General features: G+C 36.0%; 1 protein-coding gene across 1 annotated transcript in view; it reads right to left on the bottom strand.

Annotated features, from left to right (window-relative positions):
- Positions 1-252: 252 nt before the first annotated feature.
- PLXDC2 (plexin domain containing 2) overlaps positions 253-17,102 on the bottom strand; it is a 279,835-nt gene continuing 262,985 nt past the window's right edge. Inside the window, exons 13-14 of the mRNA XM_074865842.1 lie at positions 15,467-15,627; positions 253-3,263 (exon numbers count right to left, since the gene is read on the bottom strand). Of these exons, the coding sequence (XP_074721943.1) occupies positions 3,147-3,263; positions 15,467-15,627 (278 nt within the window). The 3' untranslated portion in view covers positions 253-3,146. The remainder of the gene's footprint in view (positions 3,264-15,466; positions 15,628-17,102) is intronic.

Below are 17,102 nucleotides of genomic sequence, written 5' to 3'. Positions count from 1 at the left end.
TGTAAGTAAGCATTTAAACAAATGAAATATTCTGAAGTACTTTCAAATGAAGGACCAGTGGGAATGCTAGTGATGCCACTGTTTCAGAGACCTGCATGAAAATTTCTTTATAAATTGTTGAATAAGATTTCAGCTGGATCTCTGACAGGTGGTTACATTACACTTTTTTGTCTGGATCAATTAACCTGGTGCTTTATAAAATGATAAGAATAGGATTCTCAGTTAATGTCAATATTTCATCACACCTATAGATTAATATTTGTATAATTTTTAATGTGGCAATTTTAATTATTAAAAAATTAGAAAACCAGATGGAATTACAAAACAGCAACAGATTACTTAATTAACTTTTGCCTACTGGGATAAATAGAACATACCACAGAATATATCAAAGCAGACACCAAAGAGACACTATACATCCATTAGTATGCAGGAGGTTTTCTCTTCAGATATCAGTTCTTATCAGACATAAGCCTATCAATCTTATTAAATAAACCCAGCAACTCATCATGTTATGATCCATAGCATATAACATCATGGCAAAAATCAAAAGAAGTACACTGTGATGCTCCCCATAGACCACTGAAATCTGCCACCAAATTATGAAAGGTGGACAAAGAGTGAAAAAAATAATTGCTATTATTTTATGAAGTAGTAAGAAATTTAAGTTAGTTTGCAAATACTAACAAACATCCTTCAGCTGTGCCAGAGGGCCTTGCAACAAAAGTAATCAAAAGATCAGATTTTAAAATTGTTGTAGTGTTTGTCTAATCACGTTACAAACATTCTGTCAGCTCCACTGTATTACATACATGGGCAAAAACGTGAAAAACGTTGAGTGAATCAGCCAAAGTGCAGACCTGTAAACCCATAATAATATAAATCTTCTTTACTTATATGAAATATCCCTTGAACTTATTGCAGTACTGCGTAGATTTCTGTAAATTTTTTAGTATAATTTGCCAAGATGTGCTCTGAAATAAAAATTATTTCAAACAGGATTCCAGCATGCTTCAAATGGAGGTTCTACAATTGCTTCATTTGGCCCATGAACCCTAGCTAGTGACTTCCAAGGTTCCTAGAAAAACTAATGATGAGTATTGCACACCAAATATGTGTCTAAATGATGTGCACTGATACCATTTTATTTAATAAAAATGAGTGTCACCAGAAATATGTGCATACATTTGGTTATTGCTATTGGAATTAACGGCCTGCAATTTATCACACCCTATTAGAAATGGGGCTGAGCAGACCCACACAAATTTAACCGAATACTTGCCACAGGCTTTCACCAGGCTTCAAGACAATGTGTTTGTTAGTACCTTCAGATTAATACCAGTTAGATTTTGAACAGTTTCAATCTCACACTAGATGATTTAAAACAGATGAAGTGTGTTACACAGAATAAAAGAATACAGAAAATACAGTATTGTATTATTTACTGAACAAAATAGCAAGTAAAAATCATGTTTGTTTTTTTTTTTTAAACAGCATTAAGTAATCAAATTTAGACCATACAAGCATCAACAAGAAATGTAAATAACTGTACTATTAAGGTGGTATCTACAACTTTTCTTAACTGCTTGAGATCTGAAACTGCAAATGTTGTGTACCTCACTTTAAAATGGTTCAAGTGCCTTGTACAGTATGTAAAAAATTTGATAGTCAATGACTGTGATGAAAAGTACACACAATACCTGAATTTAATATTTTAATAGCTCAGGACCAGATCATCAAAGTACTTAGGTTTCTACTCCTCATGGAAGATCTGGGTCTCAGTGTATATTAACCCCTTCCATGAAAGGAGTAACTCTTTTTGATGGTGTGAATTTATAGTCTTGTCTTTCCCTAAACAGGGAGGGAAAGGGTCAATAGTAAAGAAAGAGTGGTTCCAATAGGCAGAAAGGTTATGGCACTGCAACTACATCAACCACCTTCCCTACACAACATAAAAATATTCTAAGATTAAGGATTATTTTACAACTCAGTGGAAATATGCAGTAATGCAATCCATTTCCTTTGTCTGGATGACAAAAATGCAGTCTTAACAGTCACAAGAGCCCGCCTTGTGTTAGCTATAAAAAAAAATATATTTTTATATATATTTATGCAACTACTATGTGCATTAAACAAAATCACTGTATGAATCAGCAGGGTTCAATAACACTTGTATCTGAATCTCTGGAAGGGGTGCATTGCAGTCTGTGGTGCTTCTCAGTAAGGACTCACAATGAAATGGCAAAGGATAGAAACCCATTTGTTTAAAATCTTATTTTTCGTATCACATTGCCTAAGAAATGGTCCATAAGATCTCTGGCAGCTAAAAGGATCTGTTGCCTTTACTTCAGCCTACTGCTCAGAATGAAAGATATCCCTTGGAACAAACCTCATAATTAATTTTTAGTGAACACTGAAACTGAAAATCAGTCCTATTTCATTGTGAAGTTCCACGAAATAAAATAATTTCACCATTGTGAAAATTCTCTGTTGCCCTCGTTTCTTACCAATTTGTATATCATGAGTTATTTAGAAGGATAGTAATCAGCAACGTACAAGAAACATTGTACTACTCCTGGAAAGCATATACATTCTGATTCCCTCAATTACGTGGGCAGGTTAATTTAGAATTGAAAAGTGAGTGTATTTCACATCCACTTGTAGAAGTATTGGAAAATTCATATTTTTCTTCTTTACCTGCATTGAGATACTGTTCTCAATCACCTGTGAACACTGATCAGTGCTCTTTGCACTGAAAGGGTACAGACTGTCACTCAGTCTTTGAGATACCAGAGAAGAACACTTGAAGCAAAGGGTAATACCCTTGTGCACCAAAGCTTTATTATGTTTTTGATTACTGTGCATCCCCATACCTAAAGCCAATAACATGGCACTTGTGCCATAGTTCTGATACCGTGGGTGTCCACTGACAAGTGTTCTGCATGAACCATCGTGTCTCAGTCCACTAACAAAAACTATTGTGCAGTGGTAATCTGGTATCTTAGATAGTTTTTCTTCTTGGACAAAGCTTATCCAAAATCTTCTTTCTATCAGGCTACAGCAGCTTAGGGCTCCTTTTCTTTAAAGAGAGGCAAAGTAAATGTCTTACACCTGTAGGCCAGTACTGGTGTTCTGTTCTAGAAATTTTAGCACTGCTCTGATACGATGAACCCTTCTTTTTCTCCAACAGGTTCCACTTCAGCATAGGCAGGATGTCCAGATCCTCTTCTGAATTTCATCGCTGGCCATCTGCTTGGACGTCGCTGTAACAACAATAACAAGAAAATAAACTTTCATAATATGAAGGGTACAACAATTAATTAGTAATAAAATTAATAATAAAAAAAACAATGCCCCGTAATTTTGGTCTCTCTCTCATGCTAAAACCTACTCTGTGTAGTTGTTACAGGAATGGAAAAGCACAGTTCAGCAGCAAAAGTTAGAGGAAATAATCCCTCTTTCTAAATTTGTGGGTGACGGCTGTTCTCAAGGACCTACATAATTGCCACAAGTCCTAGGAATGAGGATAACGAAAATAGCTCCTGTCTAAAACTGTTAATCAGTGGATCTGTGAATTTCATCATACAAAGACCTGCTGATCCACCACCCCCTAAAAGATCTGTCCACTGCTCTTCCTTCCTAATTCTGCATAGGAATTTGCTAACATGGGAGAATGTGTAGCAGAGTCCATGGAAACTGTACTTTTAAAAATTATTTAGAACAAAATTTATGCATGCTTATGCAAAACTGCCAAAATAATGACTTTCTACTTCAAATGTCATAATTTCTAATTGAGTAGTTTGCTTTGATGGTTCAAATAGAAGCAATCATTTCATTTAAACTCTTACGACCTTTGGATACAAGGGTCTTAGGAGGCCCTAACCAATTTTCATTAGGATCTTTTGTGTCTGCTTTAAAAACAGCTAATAAACAGAGAAAAGAAACAGATCTCAAGGGCAGATGAAACAATTCCTGTATGACTGTGATGCCTCTGGGAAGGAAAACTGCTTTAAAAATCCTGTATTTTCAAACTAATTAATAGCTTGGAAAGCTTGGACTTTGGGTGACTAAGCTGAGATTCTGTCAAAGGGCATAGCTTTCAGGAAAATAGGGAAACTATTTCTTAAAGGCAGTTAGCAGAAAAAGCTCTCCTAAATGATTATTCTCTATTGAAAATTTTATCTGTCAAATATGCTGATACATATTTCTTTTTCTTTAATGATCACAGTTACAATCTGCTTGGAAGGAGGACTGGAAGATATAGCAACCTACATAGAAACATTGCAGGAAAACAAGACGACAAACAGTGAAAATGAGTTACATCCTGTGTTTTCATTGACAGTTCAAAATCTAAACAATTTTACTTTATGATCTTTCTTCTGAAAATCAACATTGCATTTGATTTTCTGTACCCATAATACCCCATTTTGATTGCCTTCTGATCACTAACAATATTTCATGCTGCTGAGGGGTGGTGCAGGGGACCACAGAACAGCCATAGCCATGACATTACGCTGGGACTCATGGTGCTGCAGGGCAGCAGCCACTAACCACACAGCTGTCTGCGGGTATAGCACAAAGACTTCCTCAGTGATTGCCATTAGGAAGATACATATAAAAGCAACCGATTTCTTTTTCTCCCATCGCAGGATCCGGTTACTTTTGAGGCATCCAGAGTTAAATTCTGTTTGGCAGGTAATTTAAAATCCCAGGCCTTTCAACGCAACACCTTCCTTCCAAGTAGGAAGGCAGAACACTCTCCTCTTTAATGGATGTCTTTTCGTAATAAGAAAACTTAGACTATTCAAACTTTGGAAACCTTTTTCTACCTAAGCTTGATTCAGCGTGGCTTCAAAATTAAGAAGGACAGTTGGTTACTGCTAAAGAGAAAGGGTCATATTCTGTTCTCAGACTCACTAAAGTAAATCAGAAATAATTCAATTAAATGTAAAGGACTTATTCCAGAATCACACTGGTATAAATGAGAAAAGAATTTGACCAAGAGGTCTCTAATGAAAAGAGAAAATGAAAAACCATTGGAAAACTACTAGGAAAAAATAATTAGAAACAGTCTCAAATGGCAGCATATAAGGATGAGCTGACTTTTAATCTATTAAGTTGCTCCCTGATTTCATTTTAAGATGTTTCCATGATTAGTCACTACTTCCTTGCTACGTTGCTGTTAGAAACTAAATCTACTGTTTTGGGCTACTTTTTTTAATTGACCTTTCCAGATGATGAAATATGGAACAGATGTGTATCAGTTCTAATGACACCATGTGATACAATATAAACATAAGCTGTTGTTCCAGAAATAAACCAACAGATTTGAAGGTCATCTTCAAATATTACAATTACACCTTTCTGTGTTTTCTCTTTCATGCCTGAGGTGAAATTTTCCATTCCTAGTGAATCTGTTTAATTTCAGCTTCTTTGTGTGCATGTGGGTAATGCAAGTGGTTGCCAGTCTTAAAAGAGAGCACTGACAAGCTATCAATTAATTGACTTGTGTATTGACCCCAAAAAAAGCTATAGAGACATTACAGTTTTAATTGATAAAACCAAAAGTAACTGGCTATCAGAAGGTACAAAGCTCCTTGAGTTGCTGAAGCAGCTGAGGAAATGCCTAGTACATTCCTCCCTTTTATTCTCTGTGAAGCAGAGTAATAAGAAGATACAAAAAAACCTACTCTCCCCACTCACTGCCCCCCAACCTCATCTCCAAACCCCAAACAACAATGAAACAAGCTGAGTATTTTAAGTAATTCCTTAGTTTCATCATCCAATTTAACAGGAAAAAATATTCTTCTTTCTCTGGAATTAGAACTCTTACAGGAAATCCTCTGAGCTGTGGCTGGAGAGTTGTAACTCCTGCTTCCTTTCAGTGTATTATAAATCAGGAAAGTAGGACTAGGGTTTTTCTCATAGGACTGAAGCTTCCTTGGGTTCATTATTTTAATCAAATAAGGATGAGGGAAAAGCATTTATCACCTTACATGACCAGGATGCAGAAGATACATGTCAGGATGTAGAATAATAATTTATGATACACATTAAAAAAAAGTTAGTTCCTATTGAAGATCAATATGATAAAATGAAAGAAACTAGCAGTTGGATAATTCCTGGAAAGTAAGATCTACCTTTCATGTTTCTCACATCTTGTCTGTCTATACCACTGTTTGTGGCTGTGCAGTACATTTGACTTCCTACAGCAATACTAAGGCTAGAATAAGTCTCTTTATGTAAATCTTGCAGTAGAGGCAGAATGGATATTATTTATCAACTGAGAAAAAAAAGGAGGGGATTCTACCTATGAATAAATGCTAAAGGGTGATGACTGGAGTATCTTCTCACTGTTGTTGCACAGAAAAGTCTCGAAGTGTGTTCTCGTGGTTGACCAGTTTCTTCTTCTGACATCTTTCAACATGAGGGAATTTTGAGCCTCGCAGGGCCTCTTTTATTTATCAAAATGGTATGATCTCATTAAGACATGATTAAAAAAAAAAAAGTTTGATACATATGTGAGAGCCCTTAATTGAATATTGTCTGAACAAAATTCAATTGGTATGATCTGAACATGGTTTCCAGTGCTACAGTCTATAATTTTTTTGAGGCTGCTAGCTTTAGACCATCTTATTTCCTGCTGAACAGTAACTTTCTTAAGAAAAAGAGAAAAAAATGGCTCAAGTTGAAAACTGTAGGAGAGTTTCAGATAGATCAGTTCTTTCTGTATGTGTTTAACTGTATTGGTGGAAGTTCTAGTAAACTTGATCATATTGAAAGAGAAGAAAGGGAAAAGGACCCATCAGTTTTTATGTTATGGGCCTGTATTAACTGTCCAGAGATCATTTAAAGTGAAGCCATTTATTTTCTACTGTCAGCAAGGCTCCTACCTATTATGAGCCACCAGATCACCAATGATGCAACTATAAAACAGTTTGCTACAGTTTAGTAAATAGGTAAAATTCAGTAAGGATTATGTATTTCTACACTGACTTACAGACTAGAAACCAATCACTCTCTCAAATCAATATTATCTTGAAAACAAAGGAAGTGATCAATTCATATTTCCAGTGAAGAAGCTGGTACAAAATCCGTTCAAGATTTTTTAATGGATTTTAAAAATATTTGAAAAGAATAAACTGAGTACACATAAACAAGAAATGAAATCTACTTTGTAGATGCCATAGAAAAATAAATTGTAAGGGATAAGCAATATACAAGATCAATTAGAGGAGGACAGACAGTTGTATAAAGTTCTGTTGAAATACTGGTATTTGAAGATTGATGCCCTGCTCTTGAGAGATTCTGGTCTGACATTATACCCTATCTCTAAAATTTATGCCAGTCAACACTTTTCACCTGACATGCTAATTCATTAAAAACAATTGTAATAATGTATATTTTGTTAGCTGCAGTAATTCTAAGCTTTTACATTTCCTTTCATACATCTGCACGAAGACAAGTTTTTATCAGTAATGAACAGAAGCAACTTGGCAACATGTATTACATATTTGATATTCTTACATCCTATCCCCTACTATCCCCACCCCATACTCATCCTATCCTTCATTCAGTACAGAAAAATGCAATGAGCATGATTCTGTACAGGTCTGCAATGTCAGAAGAGCAGTGAATGGAAAACATAATGAAAAATCTGCCCCTCTGTCATCTTTCCAACCCTGCCACACACACATTTCCTTCTGAAAATTTTCTAAAAGGTTATCAAAAGTTCCTTCGTATATTTCAACCAGCATAAAATCCCAGAGTGCTTGTGCATGGATCAAGCCTTCTTCCTCTCCAGCAGTACACTTGAACAATGGATTTCACCAAGACACACACAGATTCTCTTTACAAACTGAGTTTACATGAGTACAAATACTTGAATTCACATAAGGTCAATCTTTCAAAGTCTTGAAAGACTCTCCAGAGCTCCCTAGCAAACTTGATTTCCCACTAAACTACACAAAAGTTGAAGTTATTGACTACTTTTTAGGCTGAATGCTCTGATGCAACTTTGTCTTCTCTATCTATTGATTATTTCCCTGTATTTCAAATCTTTCAAACTTTCAGAGGATTGTTTCACTGTTTCTACTGAAGATTGCGTCTTACATTTCCATTGATGTCAAGTTCTTTGTCTAATTCAAGGGTAGAAAGACATTTAAATCTATTTAAAAGCTGTACTCTTTAACCACATTTTGCCAACAAGGTCTATTTAACTCTCTTAACTGGAAATATGTAAAGACAGAGCTAGCCAAATTCCAAATCAATTGTCAAAACCCCAGGAAAATTGTAATGACATACTCAAATGGATTAAGAAAAGGGAAAAAAATTATAGTAAGGTCTAGTACTAAGTGATCATATGTTTAACTTGATACCATGAAGACCCTTTAGTCTAAGTACTGTTGTCCACTGCTCATCTATCTGGGTATCCAGGCCTTCTGCTTTGTCATGACAAAAAGATCTTTTTGTTACCAATTACGCTGTCCATAACATGTGTTTGTGTGCTCGAAGTTACCTGAAATATTGTTTAGGCAGTTATAATTTGTGCATCAGTCTTTAATCTCTCCTAGAAACACCCAATTTATTTGGCAAATCACAGTCAGAAATGCATGAGGCGTCAAATATCTGAAACTGTACTTCTGATAGGTATTTCAAGGAATAAGAAAAGATCAATTGCCTGCACCATTTTAATTTAATATTTTGAAGAAACTGTTCTGAAATAAAGATTGCTTCAGACTTAAAATTCAGCAGGATCATTTACCAGCTTAATTTATTTTTCTTTTTGGTAGAAGCGCTTGTTTAAAGTATCTCTTTGTGATTTAAACCACTTCTTGTTATAACAATGTTTCTGCAGTCTTAAGTTCATCTAAGTAGCTGGCTGCTGACGGATGAGAAACAGAATGCCTCCTTCCTCCCCACCTTTGACTTTTATTGTCAGTGTTGATTATTTATTTTAGAGCTTCTCCCTTGTGGCTGACATAGGTTTCCCTTGCTGAGATGCTGGTTCCTGCTGAGCTGGATAAGCTTTGGAAAAAATAACTTTACTATCAGTACAAGGCAAAGACAGTGAGATCAATGACAATACCCCAAATGCCAGGATGCTGCGGGAGTTTGAAAGAAGATAAAAATGATACTTGTTCTTTTTAATCATCATCTTCATGAAACACAATTCAGCCCAAACTTCTGGACAAAACCAAATTGATGACCATGTCAAGCCCTTTTCCAACTAAAAGCATAATCCCCTGTAAAATGTGTATGTAATAAAAACAACAGGCCATATCCCTAAAGAAATCAGCAGAGCTGTATCAGCTTCATCACCTGTCTAAGCCAGCTGAGGATGTGACTCTTTCTTTCTTTTCTTTTTTACTCTGTCTCCTCTTTTTTACTTCCTTCTTTCTTTTTTACTCTCTCTCCTATTTATTTCTAATTTATTTGAAGACGTACACTGCATCTGTGACATTAACGCAAAAACCTGGAAATGGTGCATGGAGAACAGGGCTGGCTGTTAAATGATGTCTCTTATTTGTGTTGTGCTGCTATGAGCAGAGATGTAGAACAGTGAGCCAGAAATGCCCATTAATTCCCTGAGCTCTGAACACCAAGAACTGTCTCTGGCTTTTTTGACTATTTTCTCCTTTTATTTCCTTCCTCTAATCAGACAAGGGATGAGAACAAGGTCAAAATCCAAAGAAAATCTACTTCATTTTGGATGAAAATCTACTGCTAGATCTGCATGCCACCTATACAGCAAAACTGTTAGAAAAAAATACCCAACAGTTAGTGCTTTCTCAGACCACCCCAGCTAGGGCTCAGGAATCGGGAGCCATCCTCAGTCCACACTAATAGTCTGCACGCTACCACCTTACTTGAGGCTGACAGAGTTAAGGGACAGGAATGCAGTCCCTTCCATGCTGGTTGGTCTTTATGCTAAAAACCAGTCCCAGGCTTATTTAATTTACTAGTAAAGACATAATTCAAGTTAAATCAGGAAGAGTCAAGGTGCATCCCCCAGGGTCTGATCATGCACTATTATTTTATTTGCTGAATATCTGCAGCTGCTCATTCCTTCCTCCGTCTCTTTCTCCCCAAGGTCACCTCCTAGCTCCATAGCATCAGTTCAACTGTCTGTGTGACCACTTGAAAAAACAGATTTGTGAAATTATTCAGTTTAAACATCCAAAATGAAGTAAATAAAATGACTAAAAAAGTCATAGGTATATGCATATGTGTGTGTGAGTGTACATGCATGTTTCTAAGGAGCTGAATCAGCACAATAAAGCTCTGGAAAACCTCCGGAGAGGGTGAGAACATGAATGCAAAGATTGTGACCTTTAAAATGGGATCTTAACTCAAAAGAATGATAATTTGTAACCACAAACACCCACGCTCTTCAGCGTGTAACATATTAACTACTACTAAGACATACACAGCCGCTATGACGAAATACACAGGCTGTGAATTCACTCATATCTCTACAGCTTCAGAGTCTACATGTGTTAATAAATTGGATTTGGTTTTGTACCTATAAGCTCAATACAAAAGAAAGGCTCTTTGCCTGAGGTTAAGATGATCCCAATTTGCAATGTTAGACTTCTTAAAATCCCCTACCCGCAGAGAACTGCCATAGAATAATCTTATTCTGCTGTTGTCGAGCCTTACATAAGCACATTCAACAATGGTATCTCTGTGTCCAGCTGAGAAAAGACATTGCAATGTCTGACTCTCTGCTTTCATATTGGCCTCTGCTGTCTTCTCAGCTGTGGCCAGATCATGTTGTCTCTGTTTCCCCAAAGGCAGAGCAATGGGATGACAGCTGAGCTAAGTTTCAAACATTAAAAGGACTCTGGACCAACATTTAAGTAAGGAAGGTAAGAAAAACACAAAAAAAGCATGCACATGGAAGCTTCTTGTGTCATGTCAACAGTTCTGTCCACAGATAACTGGTTGCAAACAGGCAAAAAACATCTGAGTAAAAGACAGTTTGCCTTATGCCTTGCTTTTCAATTTTCTAAATGTTCCCTGGACATTAATTGCTCTCAGTGCCAAAGTTCATACACAAATGCAAATCAATAAAGGTTAAAAATGTAAGAAAAAAAATAACATAAAGAAAAAGAAGGGAAGAAGTAAAATCAATAATACTAAAGCTGCTCTTTGGCCCACAATCCACTGAATTTTGAGCAAATCCATCTGACTCAGCTGGGAATTTCTTTACCCCTGTTCAGCTCCAGATATCTGTATAACTTTTGGTACGATCTATATCACAGGCATGCAATCCACTAGAGTTGGGTCATCATGCTTGGCTTCTTGGACACCAAACCTCAAATCCTGAATGCAAGTACACTACATAGGTTAGTGAATAAATCAATTACTTTTTAATTGTGGTATAGCTAGTGTGAGGCTATATGTGCTATAGCTAGATTTCTAACATCAGCTTCTGCTTTGCTCAAAAAGACATGAAGAGCACTATTTGACATGTATGCTACTTTACAAAAATCAGTGCAAAGAAGTTCAAGGTATACTCAAGAGACACAAGATTCCTCAAGGTAAGAGTAGGTATGGAACTGCATTCAAAAGGGGAAATTATTGGCAACAAAATCAAATTCAAGGAACGGGAAATACCACAGGGATAACCATAAATAAATAAAAGACCAAAGCATACAATATCTCTTGTGTCACTCTGCACACTAATCTTTAGTCAACATTTACTCTCAGCGTTTAGAAAGAGCCTGCACTCATTGGAACTTTGACTAGAACTCCCTTAACTTTAAAAGCTGATAATTCATTCTGTCTTAAGGTCACCAGAGAAGTGTCCAACTTAAACAATGAAACACATGTTGAATAGTGTGGGGGCTGGAAGAATCAAGAAAACATTTCATTTTTATTTGTATCTTCTACACACTTAATGAAAAAGGGAACTTTTTTTAAAACATATTGAACTACTTGGATGGTATTCTTTTAAAATGATATACTACCATGGGCAAATGGAATAGCATTGGAATTCAAGACTTCTCACGCAGTTTGTTCAAAATAGCTATTTTTGTTCCAGGTAGGGCTGCACATATGCATTGTGCTCAACAGCTATGAACAAAACCATCAGAGAAAGTGTTTTCTTTAGACTTTAGGGGTAAAAAAATCAGAGAATAATGCTACTCTGTTCTAAGACAATTGTTGCTTTTGGAATAAATGGCATTTTTCTTGGTTTTTGTGTATCACTTACTTAAACCAACTAGTGCACTCAGGATATCATTTGATGGCGCTCAGAGGTGTCACAAGGGATTACATTTATCAGTGCAAAGTTAAACAGTGTAGTCAAAGTGTGGGTGTATTTATCCTTATCTGGGGGAGCTCACTGAGAAAAGGGACTACATGATAAACATGAGGGGCACCACGAATGGGATTCAAGATGAACTATGTGAAAATCTGAGTGAGGTGGTAAGTAAATATTGGGTGCTATCTGCAGAGAACACAAGGGAGAAAGACTTAAAGCCTCAGATATGAGATCAGTTTATTATACTTTTCTTTCAGTAACTAGTCATGACTATAAAACACATCCACCCAAAATTCCTTACGTGGGCCTTAACATAAAAAACCCAACAGAATCTGACTGAAAATGATGCTATATCTACGTGATCATGACAGCACCCTAGAATCTTAGATGTAAAAAGAAGTTTCTCTATTAGTTGTGTTACAGTTTTGAATGAATGCTATGTTTAATGTCAATATGATGCCTGTATAAAGTAGCTTCTTTTAAAGTAAGCATAAATGGGACAGGTCCCCATTCTTTATTTTGCCCAGCCTTAGATTTATATTTATTACTGATGATAGATAAACTGATGCAGATCTTGATTTGGCTAGAAAACTTGATGGCAGACTACAGTATACTAGGAATTTTTTAGACAACCGTATGAGGGAGCTGCCTGTCCATCTGTCATATCCTGTTTTAATTGTGCAACCTGCTTTATTAATCAAGAGAGTTATACAAAACTGTATTATTTTCTGAAATATTTATGTGCTTGTTCTCATTTCATGACCAAGTCCATGGCAATCCTCTTGAGCTCTTTCCCCAGAATGGTAACATCAGATCCACATTTCATTCATTTCCCATAAATAATGCAGCTTGTCTGCTGTGGTATGTGGGGTACCACGTTAACTGTAAGAGCTTACTCAAATATTTTTTAATTGCACAAATACAAGTAATGCTTTTTCATAAAAGTGACCTATTTATAACAGTTATGCCTTATTTTTTTTGTACTTCAGTTTCAAAACACAAGTCTGAGAAGATACATTTTCCTCTATATTGGAAACATGTACATCCTATAGATCAAATGAATATAAGAATAATATATTCAACTCTTTATTTCTTGAATTGGTCAAACTATTTTTCTTCCTTTGGAAATTAAATGATTAAACTTAAAAGAAATTTCATTTCCAGAATGGATTACCTTATCCTGTTCTATGCTCATGATACCAACAACGGCTTTAAAGTTTTGGAATTTGTGGAAATGTTCTGAAATACTAATCCCTTTCTCCACCCCTTGTGATTTTACCACTGCATTGGTGGATTTACCACTCATAGGGAAAGGCTACCCCTTCATGGCTAGAACTTTTTATAATTCTTGCTAAATGGCTGATTCTTCACAGGTATCACAATTTTCCTAGTAACCAAAAGAGGATGTAGTTTATTTTGCATAAATTTGATTTTGACTGATTTACTTCCTCCTGTCCTTATTCAATTATTTCTCCTTTATTTAAACAGAAAGATTATGTTTTTCTATTTTTTCTAAGTCTCCATTACTTGCTAAAAACATTTTAGTTTTTACTGCATAGATTGATTAATGTCACCTAAAATTTAAATTCAGTGGAATGGGTTTAACAAAAGTGATTAAAGCACCACTGTTTGCATGATGAGTGTGATATCAATGAACAAAATAACATGCCACTACTACACTGAGAACAAAAATAAAAAAATATATGTGTGTTTCAATCTGGCATTCTTCTCTTCTTAAAAAATGGTGTTGCCAGTTACTTAGCCTTTCAGTCACATCATAACAGATAAGAAACTTGTTTTACTTAGCGTGAAAGAATAGCAATTCAATCTGTGTCTGAAAAAAAGAAAGGGACAAATCCTTCTGTTTTGTACAAGTTCTTCAGTGGAGGTTTTTTTGTCTACATCAATAGCGAACTGTCTTGAAATGTCGCATAGACATGAAAGAAAACTACTGATTTTATTACATGGATGCTGTTCCCCAATGGTTAACACAGTTACACTGCATGAGCCTGAAATACTGATAAACAATTCATTTTGATTTTTGACACTACAATTGCATCTAAGCAGTATATTTATTATAAGATGATTTTAAAGATGAATCATTCTGTTCATGTTTTACTTCAATTCTCAGTGCTGTCACTAAGAATGAATGTCTGTAACTTCCTGGTCCAGGCTTTACCTAAGCAATCCCTAGATACGTCCCTAATGACTCTTCCAGTGGTTCTGTGTCTTCACTATTGCCGATTAGAAAGTGCCCAGGCTCTTGAAGGTAAGGGACTACTGCAAGTGGGGGTTATGAACAGACAGTGTTTTCTTTCATGTTTAGCATCTCTATACTTACCATAAGGCAGAGGAACATTGCTGAGTTGAAAAAACCCCAAGCAGGTGTAGGTATTCATAGTTTTTTGTAGAATCAAACACCTATGGAAAATGTTCCTTTCTCATATTGTCATGTACAGTGGAGTTGAGCTGAATAAATGTCCATATCTGCAATGTAGATGTCTGCACCTAAGGTAGCTATCTGTATTTGAGGGAGAAAACTGGTAATTTATCTAATCCTAAAGGAGATGTCTCAAATAGGTCAGATGAATCATGGTCTAAAAGAGTTTGTTTCTTTCTACAGTAATAAAAAGAGCAAAGGGAGATGATATTAGATTTAGATGTTAAAATTAGGTGAAAAGAATCTTTTCCACACTCTGAGGCAAAATGTTAAAAGATTTCTACAAATGAATGTATGAAACAGCTAACACAGGTTTCCAGCTAAAAACTTACTTTAAATCAGCTGGTTTTGAGAATTAAGAATGCATACATTTTATTTTTCCTCAGGAAAATAATAGAAAAAATATATGTCCTGAATTAAAATGCCAGTGCACATGAAAGCTAATGGAAAAATGCTATTGTGAGGAAAATGAAGGATAGGAAAGAGGTGGAGTGGTATCTGAGATCTATCTTTTATTGTTATGTTCTGTGTAAAAAACAACAAAAAAATAATAGCAATGGTAGTTAAAGAAGAAGCTGAGTGACAAACATGCTAAGAACAAACAGCATCACCTGCTAGGAGAGGTCCATTTCTTCAAAGCTTACACTACGAACACAAGAATACTTTCTAGATTTAGTTAAGAAAGTTCTATTCAGGAGACCCCAATTATCCTAGCCAAGTGACAGGACTAGTGACACATGTTACTTTTATCTTACCTCTATAAAGAAGAGACTAGCTGCTGACGTTGGATGATGATACATATAGACGGTCACGAGGACGGCGGCAGCCACAATGAGGACCAGGACTAGAATGCCGACAATTAAGCCGGCATGAAGCGTTCCACCTTTCTTCTCCGCTGCACTGTCGTCTGTGGAAGCTGCACAAATGACACACTTATTAGCACAGTAACTTATGTCTTATCCATTCCATTTCACAGATGGCAACTGAGCATTTGCTTTTCCTGTGTTACATGTTCCTCGTTTTCCACAGCCCAAGCTGGAGAAAGATGTTAGATGTCTCTCTCCCACAACCAAGTACTCTCATAATCTCAATGAACAGACATTTCCAAATGTTTTACTAATTCTAACTCAATGAACAAAATTAATATCATTTATTTTGAATGCAGTCTGGACATTCTGAAGTTCCTAATTACCTTCATAATGAATTTTGCTTTAATTTTCTCATAAAACTATTGCAGTTGCTCTACAGACAAAAAGTACTAATTGAATATATTTTGAATGTTGTATTTTTTTTTAAAGGTTCAAGTTGAGACATGCCACAAACCCTTGTGATGTCTAGGTAATAAACACATTCTGAAAGCCTGATTCATAAGCTTGGAGAGGGGTTTTGAACCACCCTGTGCAACTGAATCAGACAGCCAAAAGTGTAACAGATGGATGCTAAATGACCCTGCAATATTCTAATCTTGGTCTGAATAGAACACTCATCATACCAAAGTATTCCAGAAGACCATCTATTTACTAAACTTGATAGTGAGAGGCCGCTTGTGCTATGCTCCCATCAGAAGAAAAGAGGGCTGTATCTGTCACACAAGCATCTTGTCAGCAGTGCTTCCAAATAAGTCACTGAAACATTTATGGAAAAAGTCTCCCAATAAATTAACCAACATCTGTAGAATGGCTTGCGCTTGGGTGTGATTTCTACTTTGGATAACCTGGAATATCACAGCAAGTACAAACATGGTGATAAGCAATGATTCTTTAGCATTCTCTTGCATAAAATAAGTGCTGTTCTACCCACTACTGCAGGCAAAAGAGTGATTCAGAAGCTCTAGGTTTAAGAAACACCAGAAGAGCACCGCTCATTTGGCTTCACAAACCTACATCATATTCCCACTGGTTTCTGCCTTTCTGGCAATCCTTCAAATCACCTCCATGCCTTACTACACACAACACCTGTCTCTGGCCTTGCTTATGAGAAATTTTCTTTCAATTCCACTTTTAAATTTCCTCTCACCATGCTTCTTTGCTAAGCTGACTAATGAAAACTGTTGATTTCTGCAGTCATCTTTTTTGTTGTGCCATCCTCCTGAACTATTTGTTTGGTTGTCTTAGAGCGTGGTCTGTGAGGTGAGGGACTGTCTCTGCTATTTGTTCTTGGAAAACAGCTATTGAGTTATGGGTACCACTTCAAACAAGTTACTGTTATTGTTATTAATAGTAACAACAACAATAACAGTAACTGTACATGGTCTTTTATCAGATTGTGAGTAGAGCACTCCATGCTAATACTAAAAAAGAGAATTGGAAAATAATAGAAGAAAGGTCTATTGATCTAGGTAGTGTTAAATGTCTTGTATGAGGGGCAATAAAAGAAAACTGGAATGGTTAA

Source organism: Strix uralensis, chromosome 1 (assembly GCF_047716275.1).
Source record: "Strix uralensis isolate ZFMK-TIS-50842 chromosome 1, bStrUra1, whole genome shotgun sequence".
In the NCBI taxonomy this organism is placed as follows: Eukaryota; Metazoa; Chordata; class Aves; order Strigiformes; family Strigidae; genus Strix; species Strix uralensis.
This window is presented reverse-complemented; position numbering and strand designations above follow the sequence as displayed.